A 16,469-nucleotide genomic window follows, 5' to 3' on the forward strand; every position below is an offset into this window, starting at 1 on the left:
TCGTTCTATTATTGATATACAATCATCACAATAGTTAGTTTCCTAAAATATAGCCTGAGATTAATAAGGAAACATAACAAAAAACATAACAGCCCATGCTGTCAGATACTGATGTCACAATATCCAGCTTGACATCCAATAAAATATGTATTAGCTAACCATACAAAACCTGTAGTACACTACACATGCATGTCATGACATCAGTCAAGACATCTAAACACAAAAATATGTTATACCACAAAATGCAGCCAATCAAGAACATCTACAAACTCCTTATTTGGCAAATTTTTGGCTAAAATAACTTGTCACCATATCAGAGATCACATGCAGCAGAAAAGTACACATCATACAACTAATCATGGAGAATAGCTAATACACTACCACACCAGAAACAACTATACTACCATCACACATAGCTACACTACCATCACACATAGCTACACTACCACACCAGAATAACTTCAGAAATAACTCCATTCAACATCATCAAGAATAATTGTTCACACACTCACACATATCTGTTATGGGGTGACATAATTCTCCCCCTTTTTGGTCATAAAAGTCGCCAAAGCAACTAAGATATTCAGATTAGGTACAGACCATGATCAAAAATTAAAAAACATTAAAATTCACCATTTAAGAAACCATAAATGCTCTAGTCATCAGACTCAGAGCCACTGGAGCCATCACCATCAGCTTCTTCATCAGTGCCCTCATCTGGGTTGGTATCTGATCCAGCCTCCCTTTCATCACCAACCCCATCTTGTTCATCTTCTTCAGCCTGTTCTTCAGCATCCTCATCCATTTCCAAAGAGCTGATTAGCTTCTCAAGGGTCAGCTTCCTTGTTTCCAATTCCTGACATGTTTCTTTAAGCATTGCAATTACTTCAGCTTTGCTTGCATTTGGGCTTCCCTTGGATGTCTCAGCAGAAGTCATGACAATGTCGGGAACATGAGTTCCTTGAAACAGCTCGTAGTGAAAAGACAGGGTACTTTCTCTCTTGCAAATAGAGTCATTTTCACTTAAAATACTAGGATACTGGTTCAATATGATACCACAAATAAGAGATGGGAAGGCAATAGGGCCTTTCACACTGAAACTTCCTGCATGCTTCATGGTTTGATCAAAGATGTAGGAGCCATAGTCAAATTTTGTCTTGGTTCCAACAGCATATATAAATTTTCCCAGGACAATACCATTAGTTGATTTTTGGTTTGTGGGCACCCATTTTACAGCTCCAATCTTGTGCAGCATATCATACTTTATGCTGAGCTTGCTTGCAGATAGTTTTCCCTTCAGGAGCCAGCTTTTAACCTGTTTTGCAGTGATCACTTGACACACCTTGTTGTCAAATACCTCCATCTCGGGTTGAGCTTCATCATACCTTCCCAGATAATTTTTTATAATAGTTGAGGAGAAGGTGACACACTTCCCTCTCACATAAACTTTCCTAAAATCCTTTGACTTTCTATCAGCACAGACTTCTGATAGATTCACAATGAACTCCTTCACCAGCATTTCATAACACTTAGAGAAATGGGTAACAATCTTCATAAACCCAGCTTCATGTATCAGGTCCATGATTTCCTTACACTCAAGAGCATTATGAGCCAACTCCCTTTCCAAGGCCAACCTCTTCTAGTAGACATATTTCCACCTGTTGACACTAGAAGGATAATGAAAGGAGATATTATCAATAGGTACCTCAGGCACACTAGCAACAAGCTTGCTAGTTGTTGGCTTCTTCCTTAGGGGAATGTCTTGGACATCAACAGCAACATCTGATTCATAGTTAGTAATGACTTTAGGCTTCTTTTTCTTGGGGACAACCTTGCTCCAAGACTTGGTGGGGCCAACAGAAGCACTTTAAGATACAACCTTACTCTTAATGGGACCTGTAGAAGTACTTTTAGGAATTGCTCCCCTCTTGGTAGGGCCAGTAGAGGTGCTTTTAAGAATAGCCTTCCTCTTGGGAGGACTTTGATCAATATCCTTATTCCCTTCCTTGTCATGAGACGTTTAACTATGCTAGGGTTCCCATTAGCAACTAGATCACTATCAAACATATCATCAAGATTAACAACATTTGTACCTGCAGCAGCTTCAGGTCCAGCCTTAGTATTGTCATTGACATCTTGAGTAACATCAGCATTGTCATCATCTTTTTGAACATCATCATCATTCTCTTCCTCCTCAGCCATATGTACATTATCACCAGGAATGTGTACATCATCACCAGCCATGTGAGCATCACCACCAGACATGTGGACATCATCATCATTAATAGACTTCCAAATAATATCATCATCATCATTAGAGTTGGAATAAAGATTAAAAAATGATAAAGTTTCCTCCTCCACACTTAAATCGGACATTACCCTCAATGTTTTGTAATAAGGTGAGAAAAGAAAGAGAGGACAGCGGGGGCTATACTTTTGTCCTCGTCCACGTGCTCGGCCACGGGATCTTCCAAGTCCTTCGTATCCGGGTACACTGACATGGCGAATGATCTCATGGAAATTATCCATGCGAACACTGAGGTTACCCGTGTCTTTAGTTAGGATAGCGATTCTCCTTTCATTCCTCTCGCCGTACTCTTGCTGTTGTTGCTGCATTTGTTGCATAATTTGCATCATTACAATTTATTGAGTTTGCATCTCCAGCATTCTTGCACCTTGTTGCGAAATAGCTTCGCCTTGTAGCATGATGGATTCATCGATATCACCATCAGTGACACCTCTTCTACGCCGTCGGAAGGACGACGGTGCTTGAGTGGATGCTTGTTGTTGATCAGGTTCAGGTTCACCTAGCTCCATTTCATCAACCACTTGAGGAGGTTGGTTCAATTGTGCAGCTATGTTGGATTCAGGAGCATCCTGATCATAGAAGAACCTTTGGATGCTAGTTAGGCATAACAACACTTCGTACCTATTTATTTTTCACCATCAAATTGTACCTGCCATCCCTTCTATTCTTAATCAAGCGAGTGAAGCGACAGTTGTCCAGATCCATGAAAAGGGGTGGTAAAGGTTGTAGACTCTCAAGTTATCTTTTTAGGTTCAAGCCATGCGCTATGGTGGTAACCAATTAGGAAAGATTGATGTCCCCTCACACAGATGCTTTCAATGTGCTGCAGAAGGAAGGAAAGTGCATTAATTTTGGTGTTTCTAGAAAGAATGCAATGCAGAAAGAACGATTCTTTCGAATTTACCTTGTTGTTGTTGTACCTTCCAAAAATGGAGTTTGAGAGGATCTTGAAGAAATACCGGAGATTGGGATTATGGATGTGAGAAGCAAGAAGCTCGTCCCAGCTAGTAGGCTCCATACTAGTAATCTGCCTCCATAGGTCGAAAAGCGTAGGTGCCCAATCTAATTCAGGGGGAATCCTATAATGCACCGTTTTGGTTGAATTTGGTGCTTCAGCACGAGAGAATTGCAGCATAGTTGTGAGTTGCTCCTGAGTTAGTGCATATTCAGTATTGAAGATGTGGAACTTGGTGGCACCGGTGATATACATCCCTCCGTCTCCGGGAGTCTCGTATGATTATGAACTCAAAAAATCCAGTGTCAGCTTTTGGTAGGTGGGGTGGTTTAGGGTACATGCAAAGGTAAGACCGGAGAGTTGGAGCAGCCATTGCACTCCTTGTAGCAGCCACAACCTATTCAGACAATCTTCATCGAGATACCTCGTGGCTATGAAGATTGGGTGATGAAGATAGAAGTGGTGGTGGTGAATGAAGAAAATGGGATACGAGGGTTTTATAGAGAGGGAGAATTTAATGGAGATAGTGGGTAGTAAATGGTTTGAATGAGAATTTGAATGGGGAAGTTAATGGTGATAATGGGATTTTAAATGAGGGGAAAAGAAACGTTGGAGAAGAAGAGAAAGAAAAGGGGGATGTTTCTGGTTTTTTAAAAACCAATAGCGTAACAGATTTTTTACTCTGTTACGGGCGTAACACAATCATTACGGGCGGCACAACAAGGAGCTGTTACGAGGGGCACAGTCCAAAATGGAATTTTTCCAGGGACTCGTATTAGACTCAATTTCGACAGCAAAATTTTAATTATAGTAGGTAATAATGCATTCAGAAAATGATAGGTGTGTTCATGTTCAAATACTTAAACATAATTTTGCATTGTATAGAGTAAATAATAGAGTAAATAAACATGGAAACAGTAATTAAATTAAGAAATGCATTGATATGTTCCAAAACCAAACAGAGTCAATATCAAACTACCAAAAATGAATCAATACGTGTAAAAAAAATCTATTTTAGAAAAGAAAATTACTGAAGGTAAACTAAAAAGTAGAAAAGCAGAAAATCCTAAAACTAGAAAACTGTAAATTCTAAGTCCTATCCACACATTAAGATAAATAGTGTCCTCACTGTTTGATATGTGAGAGCTAGAATAAAAAAAATCTTCAAAATCTTCATCAACGATAGGAGGAAAAAAGATGTTGATAAATATGACCAAGCTGCTCAGTGAGAGGAAGGAACAGGTCGTTCAAGAGGTATAGGAAAATGATTATACATAGGAGATGTTTCAGGATCAGATTCAGCTTAAGAGGTGGGTTCATCTAAAATCTCATATCTTTGTGGGGTTTCTGGAGGAGAGGGTGAAGTAGGTGGATGGTTAAGATCAAAAAGCCAGTTGTTGCTATTGTGGACACTAGTTATGGGATTAGGTAGAACAAATTGGTGCACAGTGTCATGTTTAATTAGCAATTCAAATTCATGTGGGCCAAGGTTACCTATCATATTAGTGTTAAAGAAAAATGAAATATTCATGGGCCTTGTTCCACGATAGGGTTTCAATCCTAACATCGGTCATCTCAATTTGATAGAATTTGCATTCATGGTCACTAGGCCTCCTATAAGGATTGGTGCATGCTCGGTTTGAACAAAACAGTCAAAGTTAGCTAACATATATGTAGCACCATTAACAGGTTAATTTTGCGAAGCACAAAACATGATGAAAAGCTCATCACGCGACATAGTGGTTATGTTTTGCTCCTTTTCCAAATTTAGTGTGGGCCAGAATCTTATGGAAGTATCGGATGGTTGGATTATGAATACTCTCATAATACATTTCATTAGGCTCGGGGAGGTTATTACCGGTTATGCAACCCCGGAAATAGTTAAGCTCATGGTTGTTAAAAATTTATTCTTGGGTGACGGTAAATACATCAAGTCGACTAGGAAATCCTAAAAGGTTAGATAAATCTCTAATGTTATATCGGTAATCTATTCCAAACATCCTAAAGAGAATTAAGCCACGGTTGAAACCAAGTCCATGGTTAGGCAAATAGGTCAAGGAACTAAGAAACTCTAAGGTAAGTTTACAGTATGAACAGTACCTTCTCCGAATAGGAGAGGTATCCCAACCTATTTGGTTCAGCAGGTAAAGGACACTCTCACGAATGCCTAGTGCATTCATGGCACGGTCATCAGCATAAATGGTTGGGGTCATCATTCTCTCAACCAAATCCTTAAACCTCATCCTCTGATTCCTTCCTTTGAAAATAATATTCATATAATCTACTATTGACATCGTGATAGTCAGTAACTAACTAAAATTAGCCTGTTAATTTTAAGTAAATCATGGAAATATTGAATTAGATTTGGCCAAATGCCGAAGATAAAAGAAAAGACAAAATAATAGAAGAATAAGATTTTTAAAAACATAAACTAAGAAAAATAAAAGATAAAATAAAAACAAACGAAAGATAAAAGAAAAAGATAAATGTTAAAATAGAATAAAAATTGAAATGTGGGTTGCCTCCCACTAAGCGCTTTATTTAATGTCGATAGCTCGACACATGACAACATAGTTAGTTTAGGGAATGAGCGGGAAGCTCGGTAAGTTTCAAACATGTGGAATATTTTACATTATCCACGCAATAATAGAGCTTTAAATGTTTCCCATTCACTATAAACGGTTCGCAAGATCTACCTTTTATTTCTATGGCTCCGCTTGGAAAGATTTTAGTAATCACGAAGGGACCAGACCATCTAGATCGTAGTTTCCCAGGAAAAAGCTTAAGTCTAGAATTGAATAGGAGCACTATGTCACCTTCCTTAAACTCTTTTCTCAATATGCGCTTATCATGCCATTTTTTGTTCTTTCTTTATAAATGCGGGCATTTTCATAAGCGTCTAATCTAAGTTCTTCTAGTTCATGGATGTCTAAAATATGTTTCTCACCAGCGGCAGTACAATCTAAGTTAAGCGTTTTAATTGCCCAATATGCCTTATGTTCAAGTTCTACCGACAAGTGACATGATTTACCATAAACTAATTAAAAGGGTGTGGTTCCTATTGGAGTTTTAAAAGCTGTTATATACGCCCACAGAGCTTCGTGTAGCCTTGAAGGCCAGTCTTTCCTATAGATGGCAACTGTATTTTCTAAGATTTTCTTAATTTCCCTATTCAAAACCTCTACGTGTCCACTAGTTTGCGGATGATAGGGTGTTGCTACGCGGTGGTGGACTCCATATTTCAATAGAAGTTTCTCAAAGATCTTTGAGGTAAAGTGGGAGCCTCCATCGCTAATGACTATTCTAGGGATACCGAATCTAGGGAAGATGATATTTTTAAAGAGACGGATAAATACTCGTGTATCGTTGGTTGGAGAAGCTATGGCCTCGATCCATTTTGATACATAGTCAACAACGACGAGTATATACTTATTTCCAAAAGAAGAAGGAAATGGTCCCATGAAGTCTATTCCCCACACGTCAAAGACTTCTACTTCTAAAATGCCTTTCTGGGGAAGTTCTTCGTGTCTAGAGATATTACCAGTGCGTTGGCACCGATCGCAATTTATAATAGCGATATGGACATCTTTCCATAAAGTACACCAAAAAAGGCCAGCTTGCAGGATTTTCACACAAGTCTTTAAAGTGCTTGCATGTTCTCCATAGAGAGAAGAATGACAATGTGATATTATATTTTCCACTTCTTCGGGTACATACCGACTGTAGATACCATCCTCTCCTCTTTTGAAAAGGAGTGGTTCGTCCCAATAATATTGTTTTAGGTCATGAAAGAATTTCTTCTTTTGTTGATATGTTAGATCTGGTGGTAATACTCCAGCGGCTAGGTAGTTGACAAAGTCAGCGTACCAGGGTAGCTTGATTTTTGTGTATATTGATTTCACAACCTCATTTGTTTCGGTATTATTGAATGTAATCGAGTGTTCAACCAAATTTTCTTCAAACTGAACTAAACGCTTCTCGTAAGGGAAATCATCGTTAATAGGTACTTTGTCACGTTGGATCCCTTCCATTCTTGATAAGTGATCTGCCACCATGTTTTCAGTGCCTCTTTTGTCTTTAATTTCTAAATCTAACTCTTGTAAGAGAAGGATCCATCTAATAAGTCTCGGTTTGGCATCTTTCTTACTTAATAGATATCTATTTGCAGCGTGGTTAGTGTAGATGATGATTTTCGCTCCTACTAGGTAAGATCAAAATTTGTCTAAGACAAACACCACAACTAAGAGTTCTTTCTCTATGGTGGCGTAATTCATTTGTGCATGGTCTAGGGTTCTACTTGTATAATAAATCGCATGAAGCTTTTTGTCCTTTCTTTGCCCTAAGACAGCGCCTACGGCATATTCACTTGCATCACACATTATCTCGAAAAGTTCATTCCAATCAGGAGGTTGCATAATTGGCGCTGAGATCAATGTTTGTTTGAGTGTTTCAAAGGCGTTTAAGAATTTCTCGTCAAAAATGAATTCAGCGTCTTTCATTTGAAGTTCCGTTAGGGGTTTAGTTATCTTAGAGAATTCCTTTATGAATCGTCGATAAAAAACAACGTGTCCTAGAAAACTTCGTATTTCTCTAACGATTTTTGGAGGTTGGAGATTTTCTATTACTTCAATTTTTGCTTTATCTACTTCGATCCCCCTGTAAGACACAATGTGTCCAAGTACAATCCCTTGTCGAACCATGAAATGGCATTTCTCCCAGTTAAGTACTAGATTGACACTCACGCATCGTTTGAGTACCATTTTAAGGTTTGATAAGCATCCTTCAAAACTTTCTCCACATATAGAAAAATCGTCCATAAAGAGTTCCATCATGCCATCTAGAAAGTCAGCAAAGATTGCCATCATGCATCTCTGGAAATTCGCGGGTGCATTGCAAAGTCCGAATGGAATTCGTCTATATGCAAATGTACCATAAGGACATGTGAACATGGTTTTTTCTTCGTCATCAGGGTGGATAGGAATTTGGAAAAATCTTGAATAACCATCTAAATAGCAAAAACGGGAATGTTTATCCAAACGTTCGAGCATTAGATCTATGAAAGGTAAAGGAAAATGGTCTTTACGAGTGGCTTTGTTTAACTTCCAATAGTCGATGCATATTCTCCATCTAGTTTGAGTGTGTTGTGCTACAGATTTTCCTTTTGCGTTGGTAATTATGGTAACTCCTCCTTTCTTGGGTAGTACATGTACGGGACTGACCCATTTACTGTCGAATATTGGGTATATAATTACTTCCTCCAATAGCTTTTGTACTTCCTTTTTTACTACATCTCTCAGAATAAGATTGATTCGTCTCTGATGTTCTCTAGAAGTCTTACAGTCTTCCTCCAGCAAAATGTGATGCATACAGATAGAGGGACTTATTCCTTTCAGATCCGAGATGTTATAGCCTAAAGTGGTTGAATATTTTCTTAGGACACTAACTAATTTTTCTATTTCTATTTGTCCTAAATTAGCGTTGACTATGACAGGTCGTTCAAGTTCTTCGTCTAGGAATTCGTACCTTAGATCTTTGGGTAGCGTTTTAAGTTCTACAACAGGTTTCTTAGGGCCAGGTACAGGATCAGGGGTCAGTGCTAGGCATTCACTTAGGTTATTATCTTGGTATTCCCCACGCCAGTTATCGTCTTCGAAAATAGGTGGTATTGGAATTTTCAGTACTTCAGAATAGGTGTTTTGTTATTTCTCCATTTCTTTGACACATTTTCATCTATGACATCTAAGAAACAACACAAATCGTCTATAGCAGGAGCTTTGAATAATTGGGAGAGAATAAACTCTACTTTTTCTTCACCAACCTCAAAGGTTAATTTCCCTTTTTTCACATCTATAATGCCTCCTGAAGTGGCTAGGAATGGTCTACCTAATATGATAGGGATATTAGAATCTTCCTTTAGGTCCATTATTATGAAGTCGGTAGGAATATAGAATTGTCCTATACGGACGGGAACATTTTCAAGCATACCTATAGGAAATTTTATTGATCGGTAAGCTAGTTGCAAAGACATCTTGGTTGGTCTTAATTCACCTAGTTTGAGTTTTTCGCAAATGGATAAGGGAATTAAACTAACACTTGCGCCTAGATCACATAGTGCTTTGTCAATGTCAAATTTTCCAATTACACAAGTGATCCGCTGTCGCGCGCGGGTCAAAAACGAGTTAATTTTATAAAACTGTAGTACGACGGTAACGGTAACTCGTGTATCGTCTCTCAAGGATTCCTATTCTTATTAACCGAATGTAAGTCGAATTTGGGGGGGGGGGGGTTGGTTTGGTTTCGATTAATCAAAAAAAAAGTGATTATGAAAAAGTGATTATCAAATAAGCTGAAAAGTCGAATTACTGATTCGGTTCCTATCTATCATCGATTAAGCAATATTAATCTCCTAAGCGGATAATCTATTCCTATTCGACTACAAACTTAGTGACAAGCGCGAAGAGTAATGTACGATGTATAATCCTAATATCCGAATTAAGCCAACGGAGTTAAGCTTCACGAATTAAGCAAACGTGATAAATCATACACGGTAACGAATTAAGCAAACGGTAACGTGTTTATTTGTTAGGGTCATACAATCAATCGAATTGAATCAAAATACTCTATGAAATTCAAATTAAGCATTCAAGAACATAGAACAAAATTGAAAGGAATAAATACTAGATTAACATTAAAATAATCTCAAGGTCGGAACCTGAATACAGCAATTCGACAGGATTTGGTTAGTTCTCCATAGAAATTCGTCCAAGCTTTCAAAATCGTGAATGGAAGATGATAATGAACAGTACGCGGCTGCCACCCTAAGGGGAGAGAGAACGAACCGTTTTACAATCCAACTGGGTCAAAAATACGACCCAGGCCCAAAACTAATTGACCCGAAACTTAACTAAAACTAGTGCTGCAACTTCAACGAATATTCTGGCCCTTCTACAGTCCGATTCTGACTTCGACTCCAACATAAGAATTGTAGCTCTTTCTCTTAGCTTTCCGTCGATTATTAGAACGCCTCAATCGGACTCTTGGAACTCCAGATATGATCGTTTCCGTGCAGACTGTTAATGCTTAAAAATTAATACGAAAAACAAATAAGTGCAAAAATAAAATAAAATATAAAAACATATTAAAACATAAAAATAAATAAAACAAACCGAAGAAATGCTTGAGTACAAACATGGAAGAACGTGCATTAAAATGCACTGATCAAATTCCCCCACACTTGAACTTTTGCACTCCGAGCAAAATGAAAAGAAAGCAGAAATACATCAACAGTTACTCATCCTAGGCTACAAATCTTCTTCGGGTAAGTTTGCATCGACAGATACTAATCTTGCACACTAAGGACATCGTAAGAACACTAACCACAAATATGCAGACATAAGGGTCCTAAATACACAAACCAATTCAAATCATATTATTATACCATAGCCTAACTTACTCATCCTTTTTGCTCTTTTTCATTCAGGCGCAATCACATTAAGCCCGTTATCTCCACACACTTATAGCAGGACAACCGGTTAGTGACTCTGATCCTTTTGCACGGGGTTCCGGTACTTGCGTGGCATAACCCTTTGCTTACTCAGATGTAGTTGCGGGGGATCGAACCGTAATCCTCCCTACCAAGTTCAGCACCAGAAACCGCTGAACCAACTAATAAAGAGTTTTGAAAACTTTTTTTTTTGAAGATTACACAACCGTTGGGTTAAGTGACCGGGTGAGGATCGCCAAACTTAGAAGGTGTATTACCTTTTTCTTTTCTCTTTTTTTTTTCTTTTCGGAACATTCACTTATATTCATCGGCTTTCTGCGTAAAGTGTGTGAGAGATGGTGCCGACTGCTGAAATAAACTACTCAAGAGCTGTCAAAGAATGAGAAATTAAGGCTAAAACATAATAACAAATTCAAATCAATTTCCGTATGCAGGAGACTTACGGTGTTAGAACGATACCGATCTTGTGAATTTTTCTCAAGTCTCCGCAAACCCGACTCAAATCAGTGTGTAGCCTAAAACTTTCAAGAAGATGCATTTTTTTATTGAAATTAAACAAAATACTAACAAACAAAAACAAATAAAACACACGATTTCCTCCCCCACACTTAAACTAAGCATTGTCCTCAATGAAAGGACATTACTAATAAAGTAGAGAGAAGGAAAGAAGGACTCCCTGATCAAGTTGCAGTGTAGTCAGGTGCTTCTAAAGAAAGCTCCTCTATGCTGACATTTTCAGGCACCGAACTTTCATGGAATAACTTCAGCCGCTGCCCGTTAACCTTGAAGACTTTGTCAGTACCTGCACTTTTTATTTCTACTGCACCATGAGGGAAAACATTAGTAACAACAAAGGGGCCAATCCATTTGGATCGAAGTTTCCCAGCCATTAGCTTAAGGCGGGAGTTAAACAGTAAAACCTATTGGCCCACAGAAAATTCCTTCCTAGATATCATTTTATCATGGAAGTGCTTAGTTTTTTATTTATAAATCCTAGAGCTCTCATAAGCCTCTAATCTAAGCTCTTCCAACTGTTGCAATTGGAGTTTTCTTTCAATACCTGCTTGTTGCATCTCCAAATTACAACTTTTCACCGCCCAAAAAGCACGGTGTTCTATCTCAACAGGAAGATGACATGCCTTACCAAAAACAAGTCGATAAGGAGACATCCCAATGGGTGTCTTGAAAGCTGTCCTTTGAGCCCAAAGTGCGTCTTCTAGACGACGGCTCCAGTCTTTCCTATTTGGTTGCACCATTTTCTCTAAAACCTGTTTGATCTCCCTGTTGGAGATCTCAGCTTGCCCATTAGTCTGTGGGTGATATGCAGTAGAGACTATGTGCACAACTCCATACTTTCGGAGTAAGGCTTCCATGGTGCGGTTACAGAAGTGAGTGCCTTGGTCACTTATGATAGCTCACGGTATTCCAAACCTGCAAAAGATATTAGACCTGACAAACTCTGCAACAACTTTAGAATCATTAGTCCTAGTGGGGATAGCTTCCACCCACTTTGAAACATAATCAACAGCAAGTAAAATGTAAAGGAAACCAAATGATACAGGAAAAGGACCCATGAAATCAATTCCCCATACATCAAATACCTCACAGAAAAGCATAGGCTGCTGAGGCATTTCACTCTTGCGAGTGATGTTGGTACCTGCTATCTGGCACTCTTTACAAGTGCGGTAAATCTCAAAAGCATCCTTAAAAATACTTGGCCAATAGAAGCCTGAATCCAGGACTTTTCTCGCAGTCCTTTGAGGACCGAAGTGTCCGCCGACTTGAGATGCATGAGAAAATTTCAAAATAGATTCAATCTCATTGTCGGGGACACATCTCCTGATTACCTGATCACTACCAAACTTCCATAGATATGGATCATCCCAAACATAATATTTGGCATCACTCTTGAGCTTGTGAACTTGTGATCTAGATGCACCTGTAGGAAAAACACCAGCAACAAGAAAATTAACAATGTCAGCAAATCAAGGTGTAATCCCATGCAAAAGAAACAGCTGCTCATCAGGAAAGTCATCCTTAATAGGAAAAGGATCTTCATCTCTCTCTATCATGCTCAAGTGGTCAGCCACTAAGTTCTCAGTTCCACTTTTGTCTTTAATCTCAACATTAAACTCTTGGAGCAGCAACATCCACCGAATCAATCTCAGTTTTGCATCCGGCTTCTTCAGCAAGTACTTTAAAGCTGCATGGTCAGTAAAAACAACAACCTTGGAACCTAGCAAATAAGATCTGAATTTGTCAAGAGCAAAAACAATAGCTAGCAGTTCTTTTTCAGTGGTAGTGTAATTTGACTGTGCAGAATCTAAAGTCCTAGAAGCATAGTAAATAACATGGGCAGCCTTGTCAACCCTTTGTGCAAGGACAGCCCCAACAGCATAATTCGAAGCATCACACATAAGCTCAAAAGGAAGTGTCCAGTCAGGGGGATGAATGACGGGAGCGGAGGTCAATGCTTTCTTCAAGAAGTCAAACGCTTGTTTGCATTTGTCATCAAACTCGAAAGTGACGTCATTCTTCAACAAGTTCGACAGTGGAAGAGCTATCTTGCTGAAATCCTTGATGAAACGCCTGTAAAAACCTGCATGACCAAGAAAAGAACGAATCTCGCGAATGCAAGAAGGGTAAGGCAGTGTAGAAATCACATCAATCTTAGCAGGGTCAACAGAAATTCCTTTTTCAGAAATAATGTGACCAAGAACAATTCCCTGCTCAACCATAAAATGACACTTTTCATAATTCAACACAAGGTTAGTCTCGATGCATCTTTCTAAAATCAAGCTTAAACTGTTCAAGCATGCATCAAAAGAAGAACCATAAACAGTAAAGTCATCCATAAACACTTCCATGCAATTTTCAATAAAATCAGAGAAAATACTCATCATGCATCGTTGGAAAGTGCCAGGAGCATTGCAAAGGCCAAAAGGCATCTTCCTGTAAGCAAATGTACCGAATGGACACGTGAAAGTGGTCTTTTCTTGATCTTCAAGTGCAATATGAATCTGAAAGTAACCTGAAAAACCATCAAGAAAACAATAATGTGATTTACCAGCTAGCCGTTCAAGCATCTGGTCAATGAACGGCAAAGGAAAGTGATCCTTTCTAGTAGCCTGGTTCAGTCTCCTGTAATCAATACAAACTCTCCAGGTGTTCTGGACTCTAGTGGGAACAAGTTCATTCTTTTCATTTTTTACCACTGTGAGTCCAGATTTCTTAGGTACAACCTGCACTGGACTTACCCACTTACTGTCAGAGATAGGATAAATGATACCTGCTTGCAAGAGTTTGGTTACCTCTTTCTTTACAACATCAAGAATCAAAGGATTAAGCCTCCTTTGGGGATGCCTTACTGTTTTCGCTCCATCCTCAAGTAAAATCCTGTGCATGCACATCGAAGGACTAATACCTGGAAGGTCGGCTAATGTCCACCCGATTGCTTTCTTGTGCCTCTTCAATACCTGCAAAAGTCTGTCTTCTTGATTGAAATCAAGGTTAGAAGAGATAATAACAGGAAGTTTTTCATTATGCTCCAAGTAAGCATATTTCAGGTTCCCAGGGAGCTCTTTTAGCTCTAAGGACGGGGGCTGAATGATGGATGGAAGGCTTGGGGCAGACGGGATGTCAAGAGCATCGACGGCAAAAACAGCCTCATCGGTAACAACTTCACCTGTAGGAAATGTATCAGGCTGCAAGGAAGCATCAATCTCAGCACAAAGGACACAAACGTTAGTGTCAGTGCAGTCAGGACATGAATAATCATCATCAAAATCAGAGAGAGATGGAAAATCAAGTGCAAATAATTCAGAATAACTCTCATCAACTAGTTCAAAAATCAACTCAATGTTAAAAACCGAATGCTCCTCCACAGGGTGTTTCATGGCATCGAAGATATTAAATTTTGCGACGATGTCACCAAATTCCATGGACATGGTTCCATCATCAACATCAACTTTTGTCTTCGCCGTTTTCATGAACGGTCTGCCTAAGATGATGGGAGCGCTGCTTGACTTAGTTTTTCCTTCCATGTCTAGAATGTAAAAATCTGCAGGAAAAATTAAATCATTAACTTGAACGAGGACGTCTTCCACTATGCCGGTGGGACGTGCATTGCTCCTGTTCGCCAGTTGAACGATTAAACCTGTATGCTGCATGGGACCGAGGCAAAGGTTATTATAAATAGAAGTAGGCATAACATTAATGCCCGCTCCTAAATCAAGCAAACAATTATCAAATTTCTTATCCCCGATGATACAAGGAACAGTAAAAGTTCCCGGGTCCTTGCACTTTTGTGGCAAGACCTGAGAGATGGCCGAAACACTTTGTTCGGGCTGAATAAAAGCAGAGATGCTTCTTCCCAAGTTGACTCTGTCACTTCCTTTTACTTTTCTCTTGTTTGTACACAGATCCTTCAGAAACTTTGCATACCTTGGAACTTGCTTAATCACATCAAGAAGCGGAATGTTTACCGCTACTTTCCTAAACATATCCAGAATTTCTTTTTCTTTGTCTCCCTCCTCAATTCTTTTATTTTTCAGAACTCTATGTGGGAAAGGAACTGGTGGCACATACTCCTTTTCTTTATTTTTTTCAGTTCCGACCACAACAGAAGAAGGAGAAGAAAGCTCAGCTGGAGAAGGTTCAGATGGAGAAAGTTCAAAGTTACCTCAATGAATTTTTTATTCTTTTCAGGGGCTATTTCTGTAACTTTTCCGGATCGCAAAGAAATAGCTCTCACATTAGCATTACCATTCGAATTGACAACAGTTTGTGCTGGAAGTTGGTTCGAACCTTGAGCTTGCATATTATTTATTTGAGTAGCAAGTTGTCCCATCTGTGTGGTCAAGGTCTGAATGCTAGTGTCGGTTCTTTGTTGAAACTGAAGGTTGTTCACGGCCATCTGCTTAACAAGATCTTCCAAGGATGGTCTGGAAGTAGTAGCTGGAGGGGTGTGATGTGGCTGGGGTAATGGAACGGTGAGCTGTTGTTGGGAAGGCTGCTGATTTCCATATCGGAGGTTGGGATGATTCCTCCAATTTGTTAGAACAAGATTTGTTCTAATCAATGTTCTTAGTTTTGATGATAACAAGGATATGAATTTTGTGTGAGATAATGTGGTACTCTAATACATTGCAATTTCCCTTTCAGGAAATATATAAAGAGTATGCACAAATCAGCGCTCAGAAGCTTTGTCTCAGAAGGTTCAACATGCAACATCAGAACATGGTCTGGCAAGACATCAGAAGATGGTCAAGGCAGAATCAGAACATGGGTCTATGGAAGCATCAGAAGAACTTGAGATCAGAAGCAGAAGCACTGAAGCTCTCATGGTATCACGCTCAGAAGCACTTCAAGGTCAGAAGACAAGAAGATGCTATGCACCAAGCTGTTTGACTCTGATGATATTCAAATATTTTATTCACAAACATCAGATCAGAAGAAAGTACAGGTGGCAGGCTACGCTGACTGACAAAAGGAACGTTGGAAGCTATTAAAGGCAACGTCAGTAGACACAGCGTGAACAAGGCTCGAGGTAGTTGACAAAAGCGTGAAACATTAAATGCAAAGCTGTACGGAATACGCAAAGCATTAAATGCGCCCAACGGTCATCTTCTCAAACGCCTATAAATATGAAGTTCTGATGAGAAGCAAGGTTACCAATTCTGAACGCAATTATTCTGAAAAAC

At 39.1% G+C, this 16,469-nt stretch overlaps 1 protein-coding gene across 1 annotated transcript; it reads right to left on the reverse strand.

Annotated features, from left to right (window-relative positions):
* Positions 1-655: 655 nt before the first annotated feature.
* On the reverse strand, positions 656-2,634 carry LOC131648896 (uncharacterized). Its single transcript, XM_058918630.1, has 3 exons — positions 1,897-2,634; positions 1,706-1,843; positions 656-1,639 (listed from the first exon to the last, which is right to left on the reverse strand). Exons 1-3 carry the CDS (start codon positions 2,632-2,634, stop codon positions 656-658), a joined length of 1,860 nt encoding a protein of 619 aa, XP_058774613.1.
* Positions 2,635-16,469: the final 13,835 nt, after the last annotated feature.

The sequence above is a fragment of the Vicia villosa genome, linkage group LG2, assembly GCF_029867415.1.
Source record: "Vicia villosa cultivar HV-30 ecotype Madison, WI linkage group LG2, Vvil1.0, whole genome shotgun sequence".
In the NCBI taxonomy this organism is placed as follows: Eukaryota; Viridiplantae; Streptophyta; class Magnoliopsida; order Fabales; family Fabaceae; genus Vicia; species Vicia villosa.